Source organism: Apodemus sylvaticus, chromosome 20, assembly GCF_947179515.1.
Source record: "Apodemus sylvaticus chromosome 20, mApoSyl1.1, whole genome shotgun sequence".
In the NCBI taxonomy this organism is placed as follows: Eukaryota; Metazoa; Chordata; class Mammalia; order Rodentia; family Muridae; genus Apodemus; species Apodemus sylvaticus.
Window position 1 is genome coordinate 39748920 of NC_067491.1, and position 18642 is coordinate 39767561.

The 18642-nt window shown below is 48.2% G+C and overlaps 1 protein-coding gene across 4 annotated transcripts in view; it reads left to right on the forward strand.

Moving 5' to 3' along the window:
• The first annotated feature begins 1861 nt into the window (after window positions 1-1861).
• The window catches only part of Socs2 (suppressor of cytokine signaling 2), a 37061-nt gene continuing 20280 nt past the window's right edge, over window positions 1862-18642 (forward strand). For 3 of the 4 annotated variants that reach the window (XM_052165389.1, XM_052165390.1, XM_052165392.1), the window contains exons 1-3: window positions 1862-2104; window positions 3539-3899; window positions 5623-6074. In XM_052165389.1, coding sequence (XP_052021349.1) covers window positions 3761-3899; window positions 5623-6074 — 591 coding nt within the window. In that variant the 5' untranslated portion in view covers window positions 1862-2104; window positions 3539-3760. Of the gene's footprint in view, window positions 2105-3538; window positions 3900-5622; window positions 7173-18642 lie in introns of those variants that run through there. The other variant, XM_052165391.1, reaches the window with a different exon arrangement.

An 18642-nucleotide genomic window follows, 5' to 3' on the forward strand; every position in this document is an offset into this window, starting at 1 on the left:
GTCCTGTAAACCATGAGCCAAGATCAATCTTTCCTCCCTTACATTGCCTCTGCCAGGTGTTTGGGCATAGTACTCAGTAAAGTAAGGAGGCTGGAAGATTGACCACACCTGACAGGTAAAAATTAATCTGTACGGTCTCTGGAAAAAAAATAACCCTTTAGGGATACAGAAACATAGGCAAACACTTTCTCCGAGGTTTCTTCCAAGAAAGCATCAACCGTACATAAAATGTAGTGAACCCCAGACATTTTAGAGGCTTAAAAAGTTTAATTCGGGCCTCCCACAACACAGGAACTCCAGCCCGATCTGCTTTGTCCGTTCATGTTAACCTTTCCCCGGCAGCTTGTTTTTAATTGTACAGAAAAGATTAGGGATCTAAAGAAGGTTAAGCGCCCTGCTCAGTCGCTCACCTGTTTTACACAGGCTTTTTAAAACTTCAGTAAGAACCATCCATGCCATCAAAGATGCCAAGAAAACAGCCCCCGCCCCCGAATCCATCGCTGATGAAGCCCCTGTAAGCTGGCTTGTGTTCTGCCCTCTCATTCACCTGTTCTGTAAGTGTATAGAATTATTTAAGGGGAAAAAATTACTGTGGATAAAAATTGGTTCAGGGTTCCTGGCCTTGGAATTGGTTGGTTGTGTTTCCTTCCAGGGCCGGCAGGCGGGGCACCAGGCAAGGCTTGGAAGCCGCGCCTCCCCCAACCTCTCCTGGCCTCCCTTACCCAACTTCTCCATAACCACAGCTTCAACTAAAAGTGGCCATTGACCTTTCAAGCTTTTGAGCAGTGATGCAACAGAATAGTATTTCAAAGAAAAATGGTTATCGAAATTTTGAATCCGGTTTTCCCATGAGTGTTATTTTTTTTTCTGTTAAAAAAAAAAAGTAGGTCACATTCAAAGTGGGTCACATTTCAGGGGACGGTGTGCAGGCTGGAGGCCAGGTGGCCTCTTATGGAGTGGGAGGCGAGGGTCCCAATAGCAAAGAAGTACTGGGATCAATACGAACCCTGGGTCCCCGGCTTTGCAGGGAATCACAGAGACAAACGCACCAGACCTGTCACCCTGCACCCTGCACCCCACCCGGGCACAGGTAAAGAAAGGCATCTCCTCTGTAGTGTGGCCCGGGTGGGTCTCCCGAAGGACAAGCTGGAGTGAAGCTAAGGAGGAAAAAAGGAGCTGGGCAAGGCTGATGCAGGGGACTACCGGTCGGAGCTCCAGGGGATGGGATTGATAGCAGTCCGCGCAGCTTTAAGGAGGCGCTCCGCTCTTTCTTGGCCTTCTAGGATGCTGGCAGAGGGGACAGCCTCTGGTTCGCTTGCTGAGGTGTCCGGGGAGTGGTCGACGAGCAGGGCAGTGGCCTGCTAGCTGGGGCTCTGTGTGTCTTAGAGAGGGAGGGACCGACAGCTGAGCCCCGCCCCCTCCCCCCACGCCGCACCCTAAGTACTGAGCAGAGGAGGGTCGCGTCCGGCAGGCGGACCGCGGGGTGGATGGCTGGCATAAAGGTCCCCTCCTCCAAGGAGGGCTGGGGAGAAGAGGGGCTGCTATTCGCGGGACCAAGGTTCCCAGCCGATGCAGACAGGGGCAGGTACTGGGCACTTCATAGGCATTGGCTGGGGACTTCTCCTTGTCCCCGAGCACCCCGAGGTGCAGGGTCAGAGGAGGGTGGAGTCGCAGGCATCCACACCCCGCAGCCACCAGCACCCGCACCGGTTCTCCACCGGGCTCCCTTGAAGCCTGCGCATTAGCGCCGGGGCCTCTTTAAAGCGCTGGCGGGGGCTGCGGTCACGTGGGCCGGATTCCTGGAAAGTTCCTGGAAAGCGGCGTCCGCAGCGGCCGGGCGGGGCGCGAGGGGCGGGAGGCGGGCAGCGAGGGAGGCGCGTCGGCCCGGGAAGTCGCGCGCACACTCGGCTCCGGGGACAGACGTTTAACTCTTGCCAAGTCTCGCCGCCTCTGCGGCTCGCGGGCCTCGGGCTTTTCCCCCCTGAAGCATGAGCCTTTCCTCCCGCAGCCGCCAACGCTGCGCGGGTCGCGGACAGGGCGCGCCGGGGCTCCAGGCGCGCGGCCTCAAGATCCCTTGCGCCCGGAGCCCGGAAGCTTGCGGCAGGTACTGCTCCGCGAAGCCCGAAGGTTCCGCCCGGAGTGGGGGGACTGTGGCCGGGGAGGGCGGCGGGGTGCGAGCACCGGAGCGGCGGACTGCCTGGGCTTCCGCAGTTTAGGGCGCCCCGGGAGAGCTCAAGTCCGGGCTCTGCCCCATCCGGACTCAACTGCTTCCTCTCCCGGGTTCCTTCTCGGTCTCGGGAAATCTTACTAGCACCCCCCACCCCCAACAACTGCTATCCAAATTTATAATCCTAATAACCTGATCTCCCGCTCCTCCCCGCCAGCCTCCGCCCTTGCTCCCCCACCCCACCCCTTCTTTTTCGCCCATCTTCTCCGCCGCAGCCGGAGGGAAACCCGGAGCAGGCGAGCAGGGGTGTCAGCCTGGGGCGGAGAGTGGGGAAGCTAGGCGACGATCTCTGGGATTTTTTTTTGTTTTTTTGTCTGCCTTTGGCGCAGAAAAATCCGGCTGCTTCTACTGAGCGTAGAGCCGGTTGCATCCCCAGGCATCTCGTTCCATAAATAAACGTCACCCGGGGAACTCAGACGGACACCCCTCCTCGCCCCGTGGCTCCCCCGCCCCTTGTCCGCTGGAGAGGCTGCCTGGTGCGGAGGCGGCAGTCGCTGCGGCGGAGGTAAGACCTCAGTCCCAGTGGATGGCACAGCCCGCTGCGCTCGCTGTTGCGGGCTCAGCCCCGGCCTCCTATGGAGCTGCGGCGGGGGCTGCGTGCTCCGGCCGATTCCTCGACAGCGCCCGCGGCGGCAGCTGCAGGAGCGGCGGTCCGCGTTTTGGAGCGACTGCCGCTGCGCCCCCCGTCCGCGTCCGGAGCGTGCTCCGGGAAGCCGCAGGAGTGGGGGCGAGGCCGCCGCCGAGGCGGGGATGCAGCGCTTGGCGCGCCGCTGGCGCACCGCAGCACCCTCGGCTGGCGACCCAGGAGCCCTGCGGCGCTTTAGGGCGTGGAACCAGGCTTTTGCCCTTGCATCCTCCCAAAGGCCCTGGGGCTGTTCGAAATGTGGGATGGAAATGCCAAGTGCGGAGAACGGCTGAGTTCTTTGTGTTTATTATGGTTTTTCCCCCCTCGACTTGCCCTTGACAAAGGCCTATCCGGACCCGCAGGTGACTGTTTCCTGGGCTGCCTGTGTGTGTGTGATTCCTGCACACAGTTCTTCGGCGGGAAAACACCTTGTTTATTACTCTCATCCCGTCTCCCTCCTCGCCCCTCCACTCTGGCCAACTTTAGTGTCTTGGATCTCTGCCCTTTCTACCCGTCTTTCTCCAGAGTTGGGCAGGGCGTTAGCTGGATGCTCGGGGTTAAATGGTACAGAACACGCAGGCGGAGGAGTCCCTGGGATTTTCCACGTGTCTATTTACCCACCCCCACCTCAACCGTAAGGGTTCAGCCCAGACTGACCCAATCTCTGTCCCATTGTTTCTTAACAGGCGATCTGTGGGTGACTGTGTCTGCGAGAGACTTTGCCATACCATTCTGCCGGAATTTGGAGAGAAAGAACCAGCCGCTTCCAGTCCCCTCCCCCTCCGCCACCATTTCGGACACCCCGCACAGTCTCGTTTTGGGGTACCCCGTGACTTCCAGGCAGCACTCGAGGTACACTGGCCCCGGCTCGGGCGACCACCTGTCTCGGACGTGTTGATTCATCTCCCATGACCCTGCGGTGCCTGGAGTCCTCCGGGAATGGAGCGGACAGGACGCGGAGCCAGTGGGGGACCGCGGGGTCGCCGGAGGAACAGTCCCCCGAGGCGGCGCTTCTGGCGAAGGCCCTGCGCGAGCTCAGTCAAACAGGTAGGGAGCTGGCGGCCGGCGAGGAGTGCGAAACGGGGCGCCCCCATCCCCACCCCACCCCACCCAAGGCGGTGGCGGGGAGTGCCGCTGGGACTCGGACCCAGGTGGGGAGCACTGAAAGCGATGGAACTACGTCTCCTCGCGTCTGGTCTCGGCTCCGGGGTCCGGGAACCGCAGAGGGGGATGCCCGGATCTTGGGTGACCACAAAAGCAAAGTGGAGGGACGCTGAGGCTTGGGCGAGAGCCCAGAGCGAGCTGGGCTCATTTTGGAAATGCTCTCCCAACGCCGTGGAGCCTAGGCTGTTTTCAGCTGGGGCTCCGGCTCGCACCCGCGTGGGAGAAAAGCGGCCATCGCCTCTCTTAATGCCGGGTGCGCGGGAGGCCAGTGGGCTGTGCTGCCTCCTGTCTGGGCTGCGTGCGCTCCCGGGAGCAGCCGCCGCTGCCGCAGCCCGGGATGGTGGCAGCCAAGTTCAGACTGTATGGGTCGCAGCTGCGGGGGTAGCCTGGCCTGGGGTAGACCGCACCCGCAATGCGGAAGCGCTCCCAGCATCTGAAAGCAAAGAAGAGAAATTGCTATTTTCTCCCAATAGCTGGAAAGCAATTTGGGTCTAAAAAATCTGGTTTCTGAAAACTTAACCTTTGCGGCAAGACAACTTTTGTAGCAGTAGATCTTGGGAGAGGAAAAAAAAGTTCTAGTCTTTCCTTTCTACCCTGGGCTTTCCTTGGGAAAGTTTCCAGGTAATTTTTTTGTGGTGGGGGAGGGGGGAAGCTGTCGGCTGAAACAGGGCGGGTGGGGGGGCACATTATTGTTCAAAGTTATTAAACGAAGTATCTTGAGTTACTTTTCTAAGTGAGATGAAGAATGTGACCAAGATGAATCAAATGGAGAATTCAGAGAACAGGGTTATAATACAGTTTGAACCAGGGCAAAGTCCAAAAGAATATAGTGAAGACTGTAAACTGTTTCTGCTCTTCCTCGGAAGCTTAGCTAGTTGTAATCAAAGCAGTCAGCAGTAGTGCCTTCTAGGGCTTCTAACAGGCTAAATGTTACAAGTAATAAGGTCAGGGCACTACCAGCCAGTCAAAAAAGTTGCTTCTGTTTTTACTGGAATTACTGGAGATGAGTTTTCCATTTTGTTCCCTATACTTCTAAACTTCACTTCTAAGTTAGTTCTGACTTGCTATTTTCTTAGGCTTTTGTTTCAGTTAAACTGTACTGAAAAGTCAGGCTCTCTCTCTCTTATTTTGGTCAGTCAATATGTCTGTCATATTGCAAAAGTTCTTTTAGCTCATTAGAAGAAAACCTTAACATAATTTAAAGAAAAACTACAGAAAAATCATTTGAAAAGAAAAAAATTGGTTTACAGTTGTGCCTAGACTGGACTTAAGTTTTTATTAAATACTTACCCAAAGATTTGTAGTAGGCCTTGGTAAACTTTCACTTACATGCTTAAAAAAAAAAGGTATAACAAGAGAAATTAGTTGAGCATGGTGGTATAGGCCTATAAATCCCAGGACTTGGGAGGTGAATGCAGAAGAACAAGAAATTCAAGGTTATCCTTGGCTACAAAGTAAAATTGAGGCCAGCCTGTGCTACAGAAGGTCCTGTCTCAAAGCAAAACAACTAGAAAAATGACTGCCAAGTACAGACCATATTCTAAAAATTCTTAATAATAACTATTTCACTTTCTTTTTTTTTTTCTTTTTGAATGAAAAACCCCAGGATGGTACTGGGGAAGTATGACTGTTAATGAAGCCAAAGAGAAATTAAAAGAGGCGCCAGAAGGAACTTTCTTGATTAGAGATAGTTCACATTCAGACTACCTACTCACTATATCTGTTAAGACGTCAGCTGGACCGACTAACCTGCGGATTGAGTACCAAGATGGGAAATTCAGATTGGATTCTATCATATGTGTCAAATCCAAGCTCAAACAGTTTGACAGCGTGGTTCATCTGATCGACTACTATGTCCAGATGTGCAAGGATAAACGGACAGGCCCAGAAGCCCCCCGGAATGGGACCGTTCACCTGTACCTGACCAAACCTCTGTATACATCAGCACCGACTCTGCAGCATTTCTGTCGACTCGCCATTAACAAATGTACCGGTACGATCTGGGGACTGCCTTTACCAACACGACTCAAAGATTACTTGGAAGAATATAAATTCCAGGTATAAGTATTGCTCTTTTTCTAAACACATGCCTCATATAGCATATCTCCGAATGCAGCTATGTGGAAGAGAACCCGGAGGCCCTCCTCTGGATAACTGCGGAGATAAGTCTTTCTCAAGAACACTTGAGCTCGGTCTAATTTAAAGTTGTGAAGATGTAGCTAGGTATTTTTTTAAAAGTTTCCCCTTAGGTAGTCTCAGCTGAATGATACTTTCTTTCCTATAGCTGATCAAGACCAAATGGCCTTTTAAATGAAAACAACAACAACAACAAAATGTCCCAAGGAAAGGCAAGAGAATATTCCTGTCAGAATGACTTGCCTTCTTTTTGGGGTCCCTATGCACTGGGTCAAAAGTCCAAGCACCATAGGAGAGGAAGACTTCTGTGTGGAGGGCTGAGGGAGGGAAAGACCCTGGCTGACCCAGGCCTCAGCTCCGCCCCTCGATGCCTGGCGATCAGTCTGTGTTAGAGCACGCTATAGTTTGCATCCTGATAGATCCGGTGGGACTTCCGTTAAGCCGGTCACTCACGCTTGTACTTAGCCCTTGTTTTTATGCAACTAATCAAATCAACCAAAAAGAAAAAAACCCGTCCCCATGAGATCCTGTATTTGTCTTTTTTTACTCCATGTGTGAACTCCCCCTGAATGAGTGCTGGAGTGATCCATTTCAAGGCAGCCTTACTTCAGAAACATTTCAAACTGGTGCAAACAGAAAAGACTTCTCTCTCTTTTCCTTTAAGGTTAAAGACAAGAATGTCACGCTACACAGGTGCAACTCAATCCTCGAAAACAAAAACCAATGCAGACAGAGACACTTTACCCCTTGACGTAGCTGTGAGGCCTAACCTATTGCCATTGGGTTTCTTTGTTTGTTTGTTTGTTTTTTTGAAAAGACTTTAGAACTTTCCAAGTTGTCCTTGAATTGTCTGACCAGGACATCAATAGCTGCCTCCCTTCTACCATGTAGAATTCTCTCACTTACTTTTCTTCCAGATATAGGGGGCTACCTGCCTGTTTTTTTCAAAGTGTTTATTTACTGCTGTTACTATTTGATTAGAATGTATTAAATAAAGACAAACCTGACTTTTACAAGTTGCACTCGTTGCTTTGAGTTGTAGATGTACATTTCCATGCTAATAAAAGGTTGCCATAAAGACTCAAGTGAAATAAACTGAAGCAATCAGCACAGGGTAGAACATTAACTCGCTTGCCTCCAAATAAGGTCCGCACCTGCTCTGTGCATTTTAGAATGCGTGCTTTATAAGCTAGGAATTGTCAAGATAGCCCGAGTGAGTGTGCGCAGGCTGGATGGGCATAGTCCTTGTGCCTTCTGTGTGTCCAAAAGGAATGGTTTAGAAGTGATAGAAATGATGTCAGGGTCTGAGCTTTAAGAAGTTGAACAGACACAATACTAAGTAAAAATGACAAGTTCTGCGGCAGCTTTCTCTTGGCCGTACCATCTCCCAACTGCTGCAATGTGCCATCTTTTCTGAAGTCTAGAGACTACCCTTGCCGCCGTTTAGTTTTCCTGGCCGTCTGTAGGCTCCTGTGTGCGGGCCAAAGGAGAACCTGTGGTATTGTGTGCACACTCTTGAGTGAATAGGAAAGTATAAAATCCGCAGACTAGTAGAATTTGCTTACCTTGCAGTTTTTGAAATCCCCAGTTTTACACCTGGAAGGGAACATTAAGCTTATCCAAACTGGGAGGGTTGCTGGGTGTGGTTTTCAAAGAGCCTACTATTTAAAGACCAGCCAGCTGCTGGGTGGTGGGGCAATAACCTTTGCATTGGGATGCTTAGATTGACTCTTTCCGATCTCCCTTTTTTACACCAACGGTTCTCTGGTAGAATGCTTCACTCGTGGGAAAACTCTCACAGGACTGGTAGCAAGGGTCTCCTGCCGCTCCTCAGATATTGGGAGTGAGGAGGGAGTCATGAGGCACTTGTGCCTGTGGAGTCAGGACAAGCTCTGCAGTATTGTGCTCAGCGGCCTGCAGGTGGGGGAAGCCCAGACTCACTGCATCGGGCTGTGAAATGGATCACCATATGTCTCCAATCCTGAAGGCAAGGAAGTTGATAAGCATCACGGGACAGGTTTTTTTTTTTTTTTCTTGCTTTATGGTTTCTAATATTTATTTATTGAGTTCCTTGTGTGCCAGCTTCTGACTCAATACTTCATCCTTGTTATCACATTTGATCCTCGTAAGGACAGAAAGAGCAAAGTGCAGTATTTATAGGAAGTGGATATTTCCACACTGATCCGGTTAACAAGTTAGAGCCGGCTTTAATAGCAACCCTCAGCGTTTTTGCTGTGGTCTCAACCAGACTAGTGCAGAAACCTTAATGAGTCAACGTTGTGTTCTCTTGTCTTTGAAAAAACGTTTTCAAGAAATGATTTCTTGGTGCATGTGTGTATGTGTGCCATGTCATAATATGTGGGAGGTGGAGCATGCCTTGTCTGCTCTGTCCTTTCACTGTGTGGGTTCCAGGGGTTGAAACTCAGGCTTTACCGGCGAGCTCTCTTACCCACTGAGACATCTTGCCAGTCCTCCAGTCAGTCTTGCCAATAGCCTTTTCCTTGAAGACCCCCGAGCTCACAATAAGTGGTGAAGGGGCCAGGTGAGTGGGGAAAGGGAGTTTGCCCCCTTACTGGGTGACTGCTAGATGATTCTAGGCATTAGTGATTGGCACATTTAACAACAGAAACAAAACCGTATTCAACCAAAGTATCCTCAACTGAGGCTGGAGATTTTTTTTTTCCGTGTTGTTTTTCTGTGTGGGGTGGCGTGAAACCTTAGTAAGGAGATTTATTATTGGGGTTCTAATGGTTGCTGTTCTTGTGGAATGTGCTGTGTAGGATTTGTAGATCCACCCATCCTACCCCTGGCTTAAATGATTGCTCTGAGTTTCTGCGAAAGAAATAAGAGGTGAAGGAGTGTATGTCATCCCATCTAAAGTGGTAATGACATTTGCTTTATAGGGATGGGGACATCCTGGCTTGTGTGCGCTTGGAGGTCTTGCTTAGTGTTGTCGGTATGAAAGTCTGACTTCATTGTAATTACATAATCCAAATAGGTGACAGAAAGGGACTGTTGGTTGTTCCACACGGTTTATTTTCTTGGGAAGACTTTCCCCTGCTTTTAGAAAATTGTACCCTGTTTGACGGAGGGTAGGAGACAGAGACGTCATCAAGTCATTCAAGGGATGGAATGTCCGGAGGGCGGACTGTGCCCTTTTGGTTGTGGGTTTGGGCACAGGGCAGGAGGGGGTGAGTGGCCGCCGTTCTAACAGCTGGGCTGAAGGCTCACTGCCTCCCAGAAGTCCTGTCCATCTTTTGGACCTCTCTACCCTCCTGTGAAAGAATGTGGCTCTGGGCCTGTCATTCCCTCAGAGGCTCTGTACTCTGGTCATCCAGTTGTTAACTCCCTAGAATCCTGGAGTCCGGAACACACTGTTTGGGGTCACTCAGCTCAGGTCCCTTATATTAACCAGAACAGTTCAGATTCAGGGATTAGAGATCTCCTGCCCACGGTGCCTTGGCCAGCAAACGGGCAACATCCAAACAACAGAGCTTAGGTCTCGTATCAGTAGAAATGCCACACTTCTGCCCTGGGCTAAAATGGCTCTGTACCCTTCCTTGCTGCAGTTAATGTAACTCAAAACGTTCTCCCTCTGACATGCAACATCAGGCTTTGGAATATCACCACAGTAAGATACTTTGAATTCTTGGCTTCTTCTGCCCCACTCTCCAGGATTACCCCCCTTTTGCTGGATTTCAACATGTCTTGATCCACGGTAGAGTGTAGAGGTCTGTGTTAATTTGAATTCCTCGGTTCTTTTTTTTTTTCTTCTTTTTGTCGTTTTGGAGATGGAACCTAAGACTTTCCTCCTGCTTGGCAAGCACCCAGGCGTTGAGCCACATCTCCCAGGCCATCTCAATGTCCCTAATCTGTTTACTGTTTTAAAGCCGCAGTCCTCGGGCTTTATAACAGCAAATAGTCCTTGCCGTGACTGTCTACTCTCCTGTGCTTACTTACTAATAGAATCCATTTTGGCTTTTGTCCCCCCACCCCTTACACAGGTAGCTTCTTCCCTGCCCTACTTTCTCATTCTCTTTCCATGATGCTGTCTTTTTAGTCTGTTAGATAAATCCTTGGTGGCTGTGTTATGGCGAGTCAAGTCTACTTGAACTAGGTACATTGACAGATTTAGGGTCCTTAGGATTAAGTCTCTGTTTCTCTTTAGCTCTCTTCAGGATTTAAAAACCAAAGCCAGCTCCTAACACCACACTTCAACACTTTTTTTTTTTTTAAATTTTGTTTATTTAGACAGCCATAGGCTCCTTACTGGCTAGTTTATGCTCTGTTGGGAAAGAAGAAAGAAGCTCTTCTCAGCTGTTTGTGGCTGAGAGCTATCCTTGCAGCCGGTTTGCTCTTCTCCTCCTCCTCTTCAGCTGCCTTTTAAGATTTTTCTCCAGTTTTCCCTCTGTGTGGTTTCAGAGTAAGTCACCTCACCTCACACTCAGCTTAAGTGACAGCTGTTGCTTGGAGTCAGCCTCTAAAAGCCCCGTTTGTCCCGAATGCTTGGCTAGCAGGTCAGCTAAAGCAGAGGCATTGTGGTCTTCCTCCCCCTGTCCTCAGCTCTGTCCACAAGGGAGGTCTGAGCTGCCAAATCTGACGGGGGACTCACTTCAATAAACATTTACTGAGTCATAAAAATAAAACTGCTTTTATAGACAACTCTCACTTTGAACTCCATTCTTCACTCAGAGGGAACGGCGCTCAACCTCAGCAGGAGCAGTTTGTGATGGGTTATACAGCACGTCTGTGGCCTCATAGCAGTGAGGAACAGAGGGAAGAGAGCCTCAAGCCAGAGTCTTGGTGAGAGCTAAGAAAATGATACCAGCTGCCTTCCTCTTCTGTTTCAGCCGAAGTTCCTCCCAGAGAGCCCCTTTGCTGCGGCGAAACAAGACATATTTGCTAGTTAAATCATCACCGGACTTCATAGATTTTTCCTAGACTGTCCCAGTTTCCAGTCATGTTAAGATAAAAAGATAGCCTTTTTGCCAAATGGTTTTTCCCTTCTGTTCTTTTGGCAGCCCTTTTCCTGTTTAGATTTTGATCTTGTGTCGCTGTGATCTTTCTTAGTCTTTCAGGAAAACCCTCCCCATGTTGTTTCTGCCCAGGGAAGTTGTTTTCCCACTTTGACTCTCGTCACCCAGATGAACCGATGAACTGTGTTCCCTTAGGTAGTCGACTTAACTGTGGGTTTGGTCGGAAAGTGCGTTCTTGTTTCGGGCTCTTTATTTACTTACCTGTTGGGATGAAGGGTGGAGAGCATGTGCAGTCAGACAAACCCTCTGCTTCCTTCCGTTCATTCTCACTGGAATCACTGTCAGAAACAATGGCTTCTTGTCATTATTTAAGGACATTGAAGGCCATAAAAGGGCTGGGGAAAGTAAACAATCAAGTCTGTCTGGCGAGGCGAGGGGCTCCCCTGAGTCCGGCATTAGGTGTAGAGCTCACACAAGACTATGACCAGTTTATTTCTATCATCCTTTGTGCCTGTCCTCGTTCTTGAGCTGGGGTCGGACTGAGCAATTTTAGGAAAAAAATTCTTCTAAGACAGGGTCTTAGGTATCCTAGACTCAAGGTAGCTACAGGTTATCCTGAACTCCTAATCCTCCTGCCTCCATCTTTCAGCTGCTGTATCAAGCCTGGTTATTGCAGTGAAACCACTTCCTGTGCTCCAGGCAAGTTCTTGACCAAGGCAGCCACTTTCCCAGACACTGGCAACCATTTTCTTCAAAATCGGGTTCCACTTTTATATTGCGGAGGGTTACCTTTTCCTGGTGGACCAGACACTTTCTGATTCAGCATCTTTTCTTCATCCATTACAGTGTTATCAGTGTAGAGTTGAGAGTTGGGGAGAATGGATATCCTTCAAGTCTTTATTTTTTTAATGATATATTTTATGTATGTGTGTATGTAATGTATAGTATACATATATACGTGTGTGTGTGTGTGTGTGTGTGTGTGTGTGTGTGTGTGTACATACCCAGAAAAGGCCAGAAGAGGATGTCAGATTATGGTTATGAGCTGCCATTGGGTGTTGGGGATTGAATTCAGGTCCTTTGGAAGAGAAGTAAATGCTCATGGTGTCTGAGCCATCTCTTCTGTCCCCATCCACAAAGTCTTGGGACCCAGGTCTAATAAAACAAGGTTTTAACCTTCTATCTCTTCATTTGATTGCATAGCTACCCCTCCCCCCCACCTGCTTTCTCTCTACCCTCTCTCCTTCCTGGCAACATTTATTGGGGACCTGTTATATTATTCATAAGGATTCCAGGGAAGAGTCGCACTCTTACATTACAGGAGCTCTTTTACTTTATGGGAAGAGATGGAGAAGACAGGATTCATAGTTATTAATAGTTTGGTCTGTCTCATGCTTCCTGGCACCATTGTGTTTAATCTCCACACAGCAGCCAGGACCATTACAGACTTGTACACTGAAAATAAGACAGAAGCTTGAAGATGGAAAACGTACCACCCAGCAGTATTGCCCTCAGACTAGGAATTTGTCCTGTATGGACACTACGGGACAAAATGTGGCGTTGTAACTATGAGCGGTCACCATGAGCACAGGTGCCCTGTGCCTGCCTCTGGGCACATACCATGTATCTAAGCAGTAAGGCAGGAAGGGGTCTTCAGATGGACTAGAGAAGAAGACCTTTTGGCTGTGGGTTGAAGAAGGTAGAGAAAAGGCTTGTGGGATGTACTGTCAGAGAATGAGTTGGAACCGACCTTACCTTGATGGAAGTTTTAGGTGTATCCTGTGGGTAGAGGCAACTGATAAAATGCTTTTTTTTTCCCACCCCGAGAGTGTTCCAATAGGATTTCTTTATTATTAGCAGATAATCATTGTACACAGTAAGGGTTCTCTATGATGTTTTTAACCCAGGTATGTAATACACTTAGTAATGTGCCTTAGTCTGTTAAAGAACTGGCTTAGAGAACTGGCTTAGCCTGGTGCGGCGTACCCTGGGTGGTGGGGCTTGGAGGCTGGAAGGAGAGTGAGGGGGGTGTGGCAGGCAGGCAGGCAGGCAGGCAGGCAGGCAGGCAGGCAGGAAGCAGGTTCCTGGGAGAGTGGAGTGGAGAGGCAGACAGAATGCTTAAGTTTGTCATCAGGCTCAGATTTGACCCAGAATGTGGAGCGCTGGGTCTGAAAGCTTTCCGTTTGATACCAGCTTCCACTTGGGGCGAGTTAATCCAACCCTTCATTTTCAGGAAAGCGGGGAGTGGTGGCACAGGGTTGGGGGGTGGGCTGGGGAGGAGGTGGTGGTGGGCGTGGTGGTTGCATTCTGACCTGGGAATGTAAAGAGATTATTTCTAATTGCTTTGTCTTGGACCAAACACTGAGCTTAGAGTCTCAGACACTGCATTTGTAAAATGTTGAGCTTGCAGTACTGATGTCCACATTCCCTTTCAGGAAGTAACCGTCACCTGTGAGCACATCCCGGGGTGGGAGGAGACAGGAGAGGCTAACTCTATACCTTGTTGGGGGTCTCAGGCTGACTTACGTTTTAACAGATTTTTGCCTCTAGGCCATCATAGACTTTTATCATAGATTATTTGGGGAAATAAATTCTCTGTACTGTAAATTGGTTTTTTCCCCCCTCTTTCACAGTCAGAGTCAGTAGACTGTTTTTAGTATGGTAAGAGGAATTGTATGTTGTTTTCTGAGCTATGGGTCTTTGCGCTCTGGCCTGTATTCAGAGTATAGACCTGGGGTTTTAGATCTTGGTTGTGATGGAGGCTCTGATGTATACCTGTCGTTAGCCTGATAACCCTGGGGATGAATTTCTGTCATCTAGGGACCCAGATGACTGTCCTTGCTGCTCTCAGTCCTCTGGGGGAAGTGTGGGCAAAGGATAATGTCTCCAGTTATAGATTATCCGAACTTTTGATTGGTGGTCTTCGAGGTTTGTGTTTTCTTGTCAAGTGATTCTTTTTTTTTGTTTTGTTTTGTTTTGTGTTTTGTTTTTTGTTTTTGTTTTTTTTTTTTTTGTTTTTGGTTTTTGGTTCTTTGAGACAGGGTTTCTCTGTGTAGCCCTGGCTGTCCTGGAACTCACTCTGTAGACCAGGCTGGCCTCGAACTCGGAAATCCGCCTGCCTCTGCCTCCCAAGTGCTGGGATTAAAGGTGTGCGCCACCACCGCCCGGCTTTGTCAAGTGATTCTTTACGAAAGTTACAATTTATTACAAAATGCAGCCCCCACCCCGTGAAAGGTATTAGGGAGATTCTTAGACTTTGGTAAAAACGGAAAGAATTGCTCCTTTTTTTTCCTGATCAGCAACCCCTGGGCTTTGCTCGCATTCAAACAGACTTCAGTATCTGGCGTCATGGGCTCCATTCCGCTGCAAAAGAAACAGCTAGGGTGTTTGATGGCTTAAAACAGCAGAGTTTTATGTCTCAAAAAAAAAAAAAAATCACAAAGATTCCTCCGTCTGAGTCTGCCGGGTCAGCAGCAAGGCTGGCCACTCCACACCCTAGCCTGATGCTGCAATCACCCTTTGGATGACTCTGGAATGCTGAGACGAGGGGGGGGGGGAGCGAGAACTCAGAACATCGAGCAGTACTCGCACTAATCAAAGCCCCCTGCTCTCAGCACGTGGGCCGGAATTCTCTTAAGATGGTGCCACCCAACCGAAAGGGGCAGGCAGTATGACCCTCCCTTGTCTCTGGAAGGATGAAACGAAAACTTGGTGAACCACCTTAACCATCACACACTGTGTCACATGCCGGACAGCACATGGTTTGATTTAGTCCTGAGTGACTTTGTGGGACACATATGGATTCCTTAGCTGTGTCCTCATATTCCCTTTGGTTTTGCAAGTAGCCACAGTCACTTGTGAGCAAAGGGGAAAGGTCTGGCGCCTTGAGGTGGAACCACACCGTGTGCTGAAGCTGAAGTCTGAGTCTCACGGGCTTCTGAACCTTGTGGAAATTAATCCTGTCATGATACAGTGTGAATAATTCAACATGAATAAATTATATGCCCACTCACTTTTGGCATTTACTTCTTTACCTAATTTACCTATTCAGCATTACCTAATAATTACCTTTCTTCCTTTTCTTTCCCTTCTCTTCCCTTCTCTTCCCTTTCCTTTCCTCTCCTCTCCTCTCCTCTCCTCTCCTCCCCTCCCCTCCCCTCCCCTCCCCTTCCCTCCCTTCCCCTTCCTTTGCTTTTCCCTTCCTTCCTCTCTCCTTCCTTCCTTCCTTCCTTCCTTCCTTCCTTCCTTCCTTCCTTCCTTCCTTTCTTCTTTTCTCCTCCTCTTGTTATTTTTACAATCTTTTTTTCTTTTTTTAGATGTGGGTTTTATGTAGCACAGGCTAACCTTGAACTTGCTAAGTAGCTGAGGCTGGTCTTGAACTTGTGGTCTTCCTGTCTTTAATTCCTAAGTGCTGGGATTATAGGCATCGTTTACCATGTCCAACTGTTGGTTGTTTTATTTTTTTAAATCAATTTTCAATCAAGCATGAAGCCTTTTTAGACACATTACAACTGTGATGGACTTTTTTTAAATGATAAATTGATAGCTAATCACTGATTTTAAATTGCTTTTGTGAGGACTATATTCTAATTTCCAACAACTGAGTTCTACAGAAAGCAGCTGTATAACCAGAATAACACGCTGCGTCTTAATGGACTGCAATCCTCTACTGAATTTTTAGATTGCTAGGTCTGACAAAACTAGGACATAAAAATATGCTTACTTTAAAACAGCATCCGGGTTCCTTCAGTGCTGTCTCTCAGATCTCGTATGCTTATCTGAATTGAAAACTTTCACATTATTGACTTTTCTCCCTCTTCATATTTCTCTCCCATCTGATTATTTAGTTAGATATTCTATCCATTTGCTTATTCACACAGTCAGCCCACAAATATTTATTAAACATCTCCTTGGATCATGCATACGACAGGGTCCTAGGGAAAGTTGAAAGAACACTGTCTGTCCTTAAGCAAATCACAATTCCAAAATTACAGGATCGGTCCTGCCCCCATCTTTGAGCGATGAGTTGGAAGACTATAGGGTGCTTGTTCTCAGCCCTCTGGCTCCTCATGTTGTAGCGCCCCTCCCCCCCCACCATAAAATTATTTCGTTACAGCTGTACCACTGTGATTTCACTACTGTTATGAATCATAATGTAAGCATCTCTGTTTTTTGATGGTCTTAGGTGATTCCTAGGGAAGGATTGCTTGACTTCTCCACCACCACCACCACCAAGGGGTCACCACTCCATAGGTTGAGAACCTCTGCTCCAGGGGATGCTTAAAGTCAATAATGGTATATACTGTGTCACACACACACACACACACACACACACACACACACACACACATGCCCCGTAAGAAGGTTTCACTTATGAAAAGACACAGTATAATATTAACAATGGCTAAGAATAAAATAGAATAATTATAACAACACACCAGAAGAAAAGCTAAGACTTACAGTAGCAGGGTGTGGTGGGGCATACCTTCCATCCCAGCATCCAGGATGCAGTGACAGGTAGATCCCTGCAGGGTTGGGGCCAGCCTGATCTACAGAGTGAGTTCCTGGCTAGTCAGAACTATAGGGTGAGACCTTGTGTTAAGAATAATTAAGTAACTAAATAAGTAACAATAGAACTAGAGCAGAGTGTCCACTTGTCTACCTTGGGCAAGGCCCTGATTCAATTCACAGCCCCACCCAAACAACAATGAACCCAGAACAAGACAGCCCCAGAAAGAGCTGTGCTTTTTTTATTATTTGTAACTTCTGCTTCAGGGAATGCATGAAATCATAGAGAGTATATACTGTGTTTCACACATGAACACACACACACACCCCTATAGGAAGGTTTTACTTATACACACAGTATAATATTAACAATGGCTAGAATAAAATAGAATTCATTATTGATATTTTCAGGATTGGAGTTCAGTACCTGATGTTTTCCAGACCACAGCCAATCATGGACCAATGAAACTGAGGGAAACGAAGCCTGGGCCAATGGGAGTACAGGATAATGCCTCTAAATGTCTAGATGTTAACCCATGCAATCAGACAACACAAATAAAGGATATTTTTAGAAGGCTGTGATTGTACTGACTACACGCAAGTTTGTCTCTTCATTGCCTCCCAGACAGTGTAACAGGTGTTTGGTATAAGTGTTGCATTAATTACTTATCGATACTCAAATCACCCCGAGACACACACACACACACACACACACACACACACACACTATTCTAATATGCCTTAAACAGAGCAATGGCTGGGTCACTCCCACACTTCCACATTGCTTACGCCCCCCCCCCACTCCTGAATTATTACTAAAATCTAAATTCCATCTTTGCCACCCTAGACCCAAATGGGGTACCCTTGGGTCCACTCTTCCCAGGCGTTTACGTGGCTGTGTGCACTTGAATCTCCTGCTCTCAGGCCTCATCTTTCTGTGCCCCCTCCTGCCCCCCAACCCCCCTCCCGCCCCCTCCAACCCCCTCCCGCCCCCTCCAACCCCCCTCCCGCCCCCCCAACCCCCCCTCCCCACAAAGCGATTCTTAATTCTTCTTCCCTGGGTTCCCTTGCAGGTGAAATCTAAAGTCCAGCTTCTGTCTCCCTGCCCAGCCATTGGCTGCCTAGACCTTTATTTACCAACTAGAGCCAACTGGGGGCAGGGACCCGCAGCATCTTCCATGCAGTTGTACGAATTCCCGTGTAATTTGGTAACCCAATTAAATAATATAAGCAATAAACCAAATCCACAACATATAAGTGTGATACTGCGTCATAAGCAATCTAGAGATGATTTAAAGTTGGCCCTTGAGTCACATACAAATGCTCTGCCATTTTACATAAGGTACATGTGAGGTTTGGGGTGTCATGTACAGGTCCTGGATACTTGTAGATTGGAAGAACAGTGCATTCTGGGAGAGAACTTGTAGATTTGTCTGAGGAAATCCAGGGAGACATCTGGGAGGAGGTGACTTCTGACCCGAGACCTAGAAGATGACTTGGCCTGGAGGATAGACAAGCACTAAGGGCTTTGCCTGCCTTTCAGAATTGTTGAATGCTTCCCCGGGGAAATGAAAGCCCTTAAAGGCTTTTGAGTAGAGAGTGAGAGCCTCAGGTGTGGGGTCCAGAGCCTTTCAACTGCATCCCTGGACTCGCAAGGGACCCAAAGCTACACTGTGTGGGGTCATGACCTTGTCGAGCAAAGCAGTTTACTCGGGATCATTGTCAGCATCTCCTAAACAAGAAGGCACTTTCCTCCAGATGTGAGTTTATTAATTAACAGATGACGTGGAATTAGCAGAGGATGTGAGATCATCACCTGTGGAAACCTGGCATTTTGATATGTGATTACAGTTACTGCTTATAGTACAAAATATGTTTTATACTTAAACAACCCAAACTTGGAAGTGAATATGGATATCTATTGTGCTGTCTTTTTTTTTTTTTTTGGTTTTTTGGATTTGGCTTTTTCCAGACAGGATTTCTCTGTATAGCCTTGGATGTCCTGG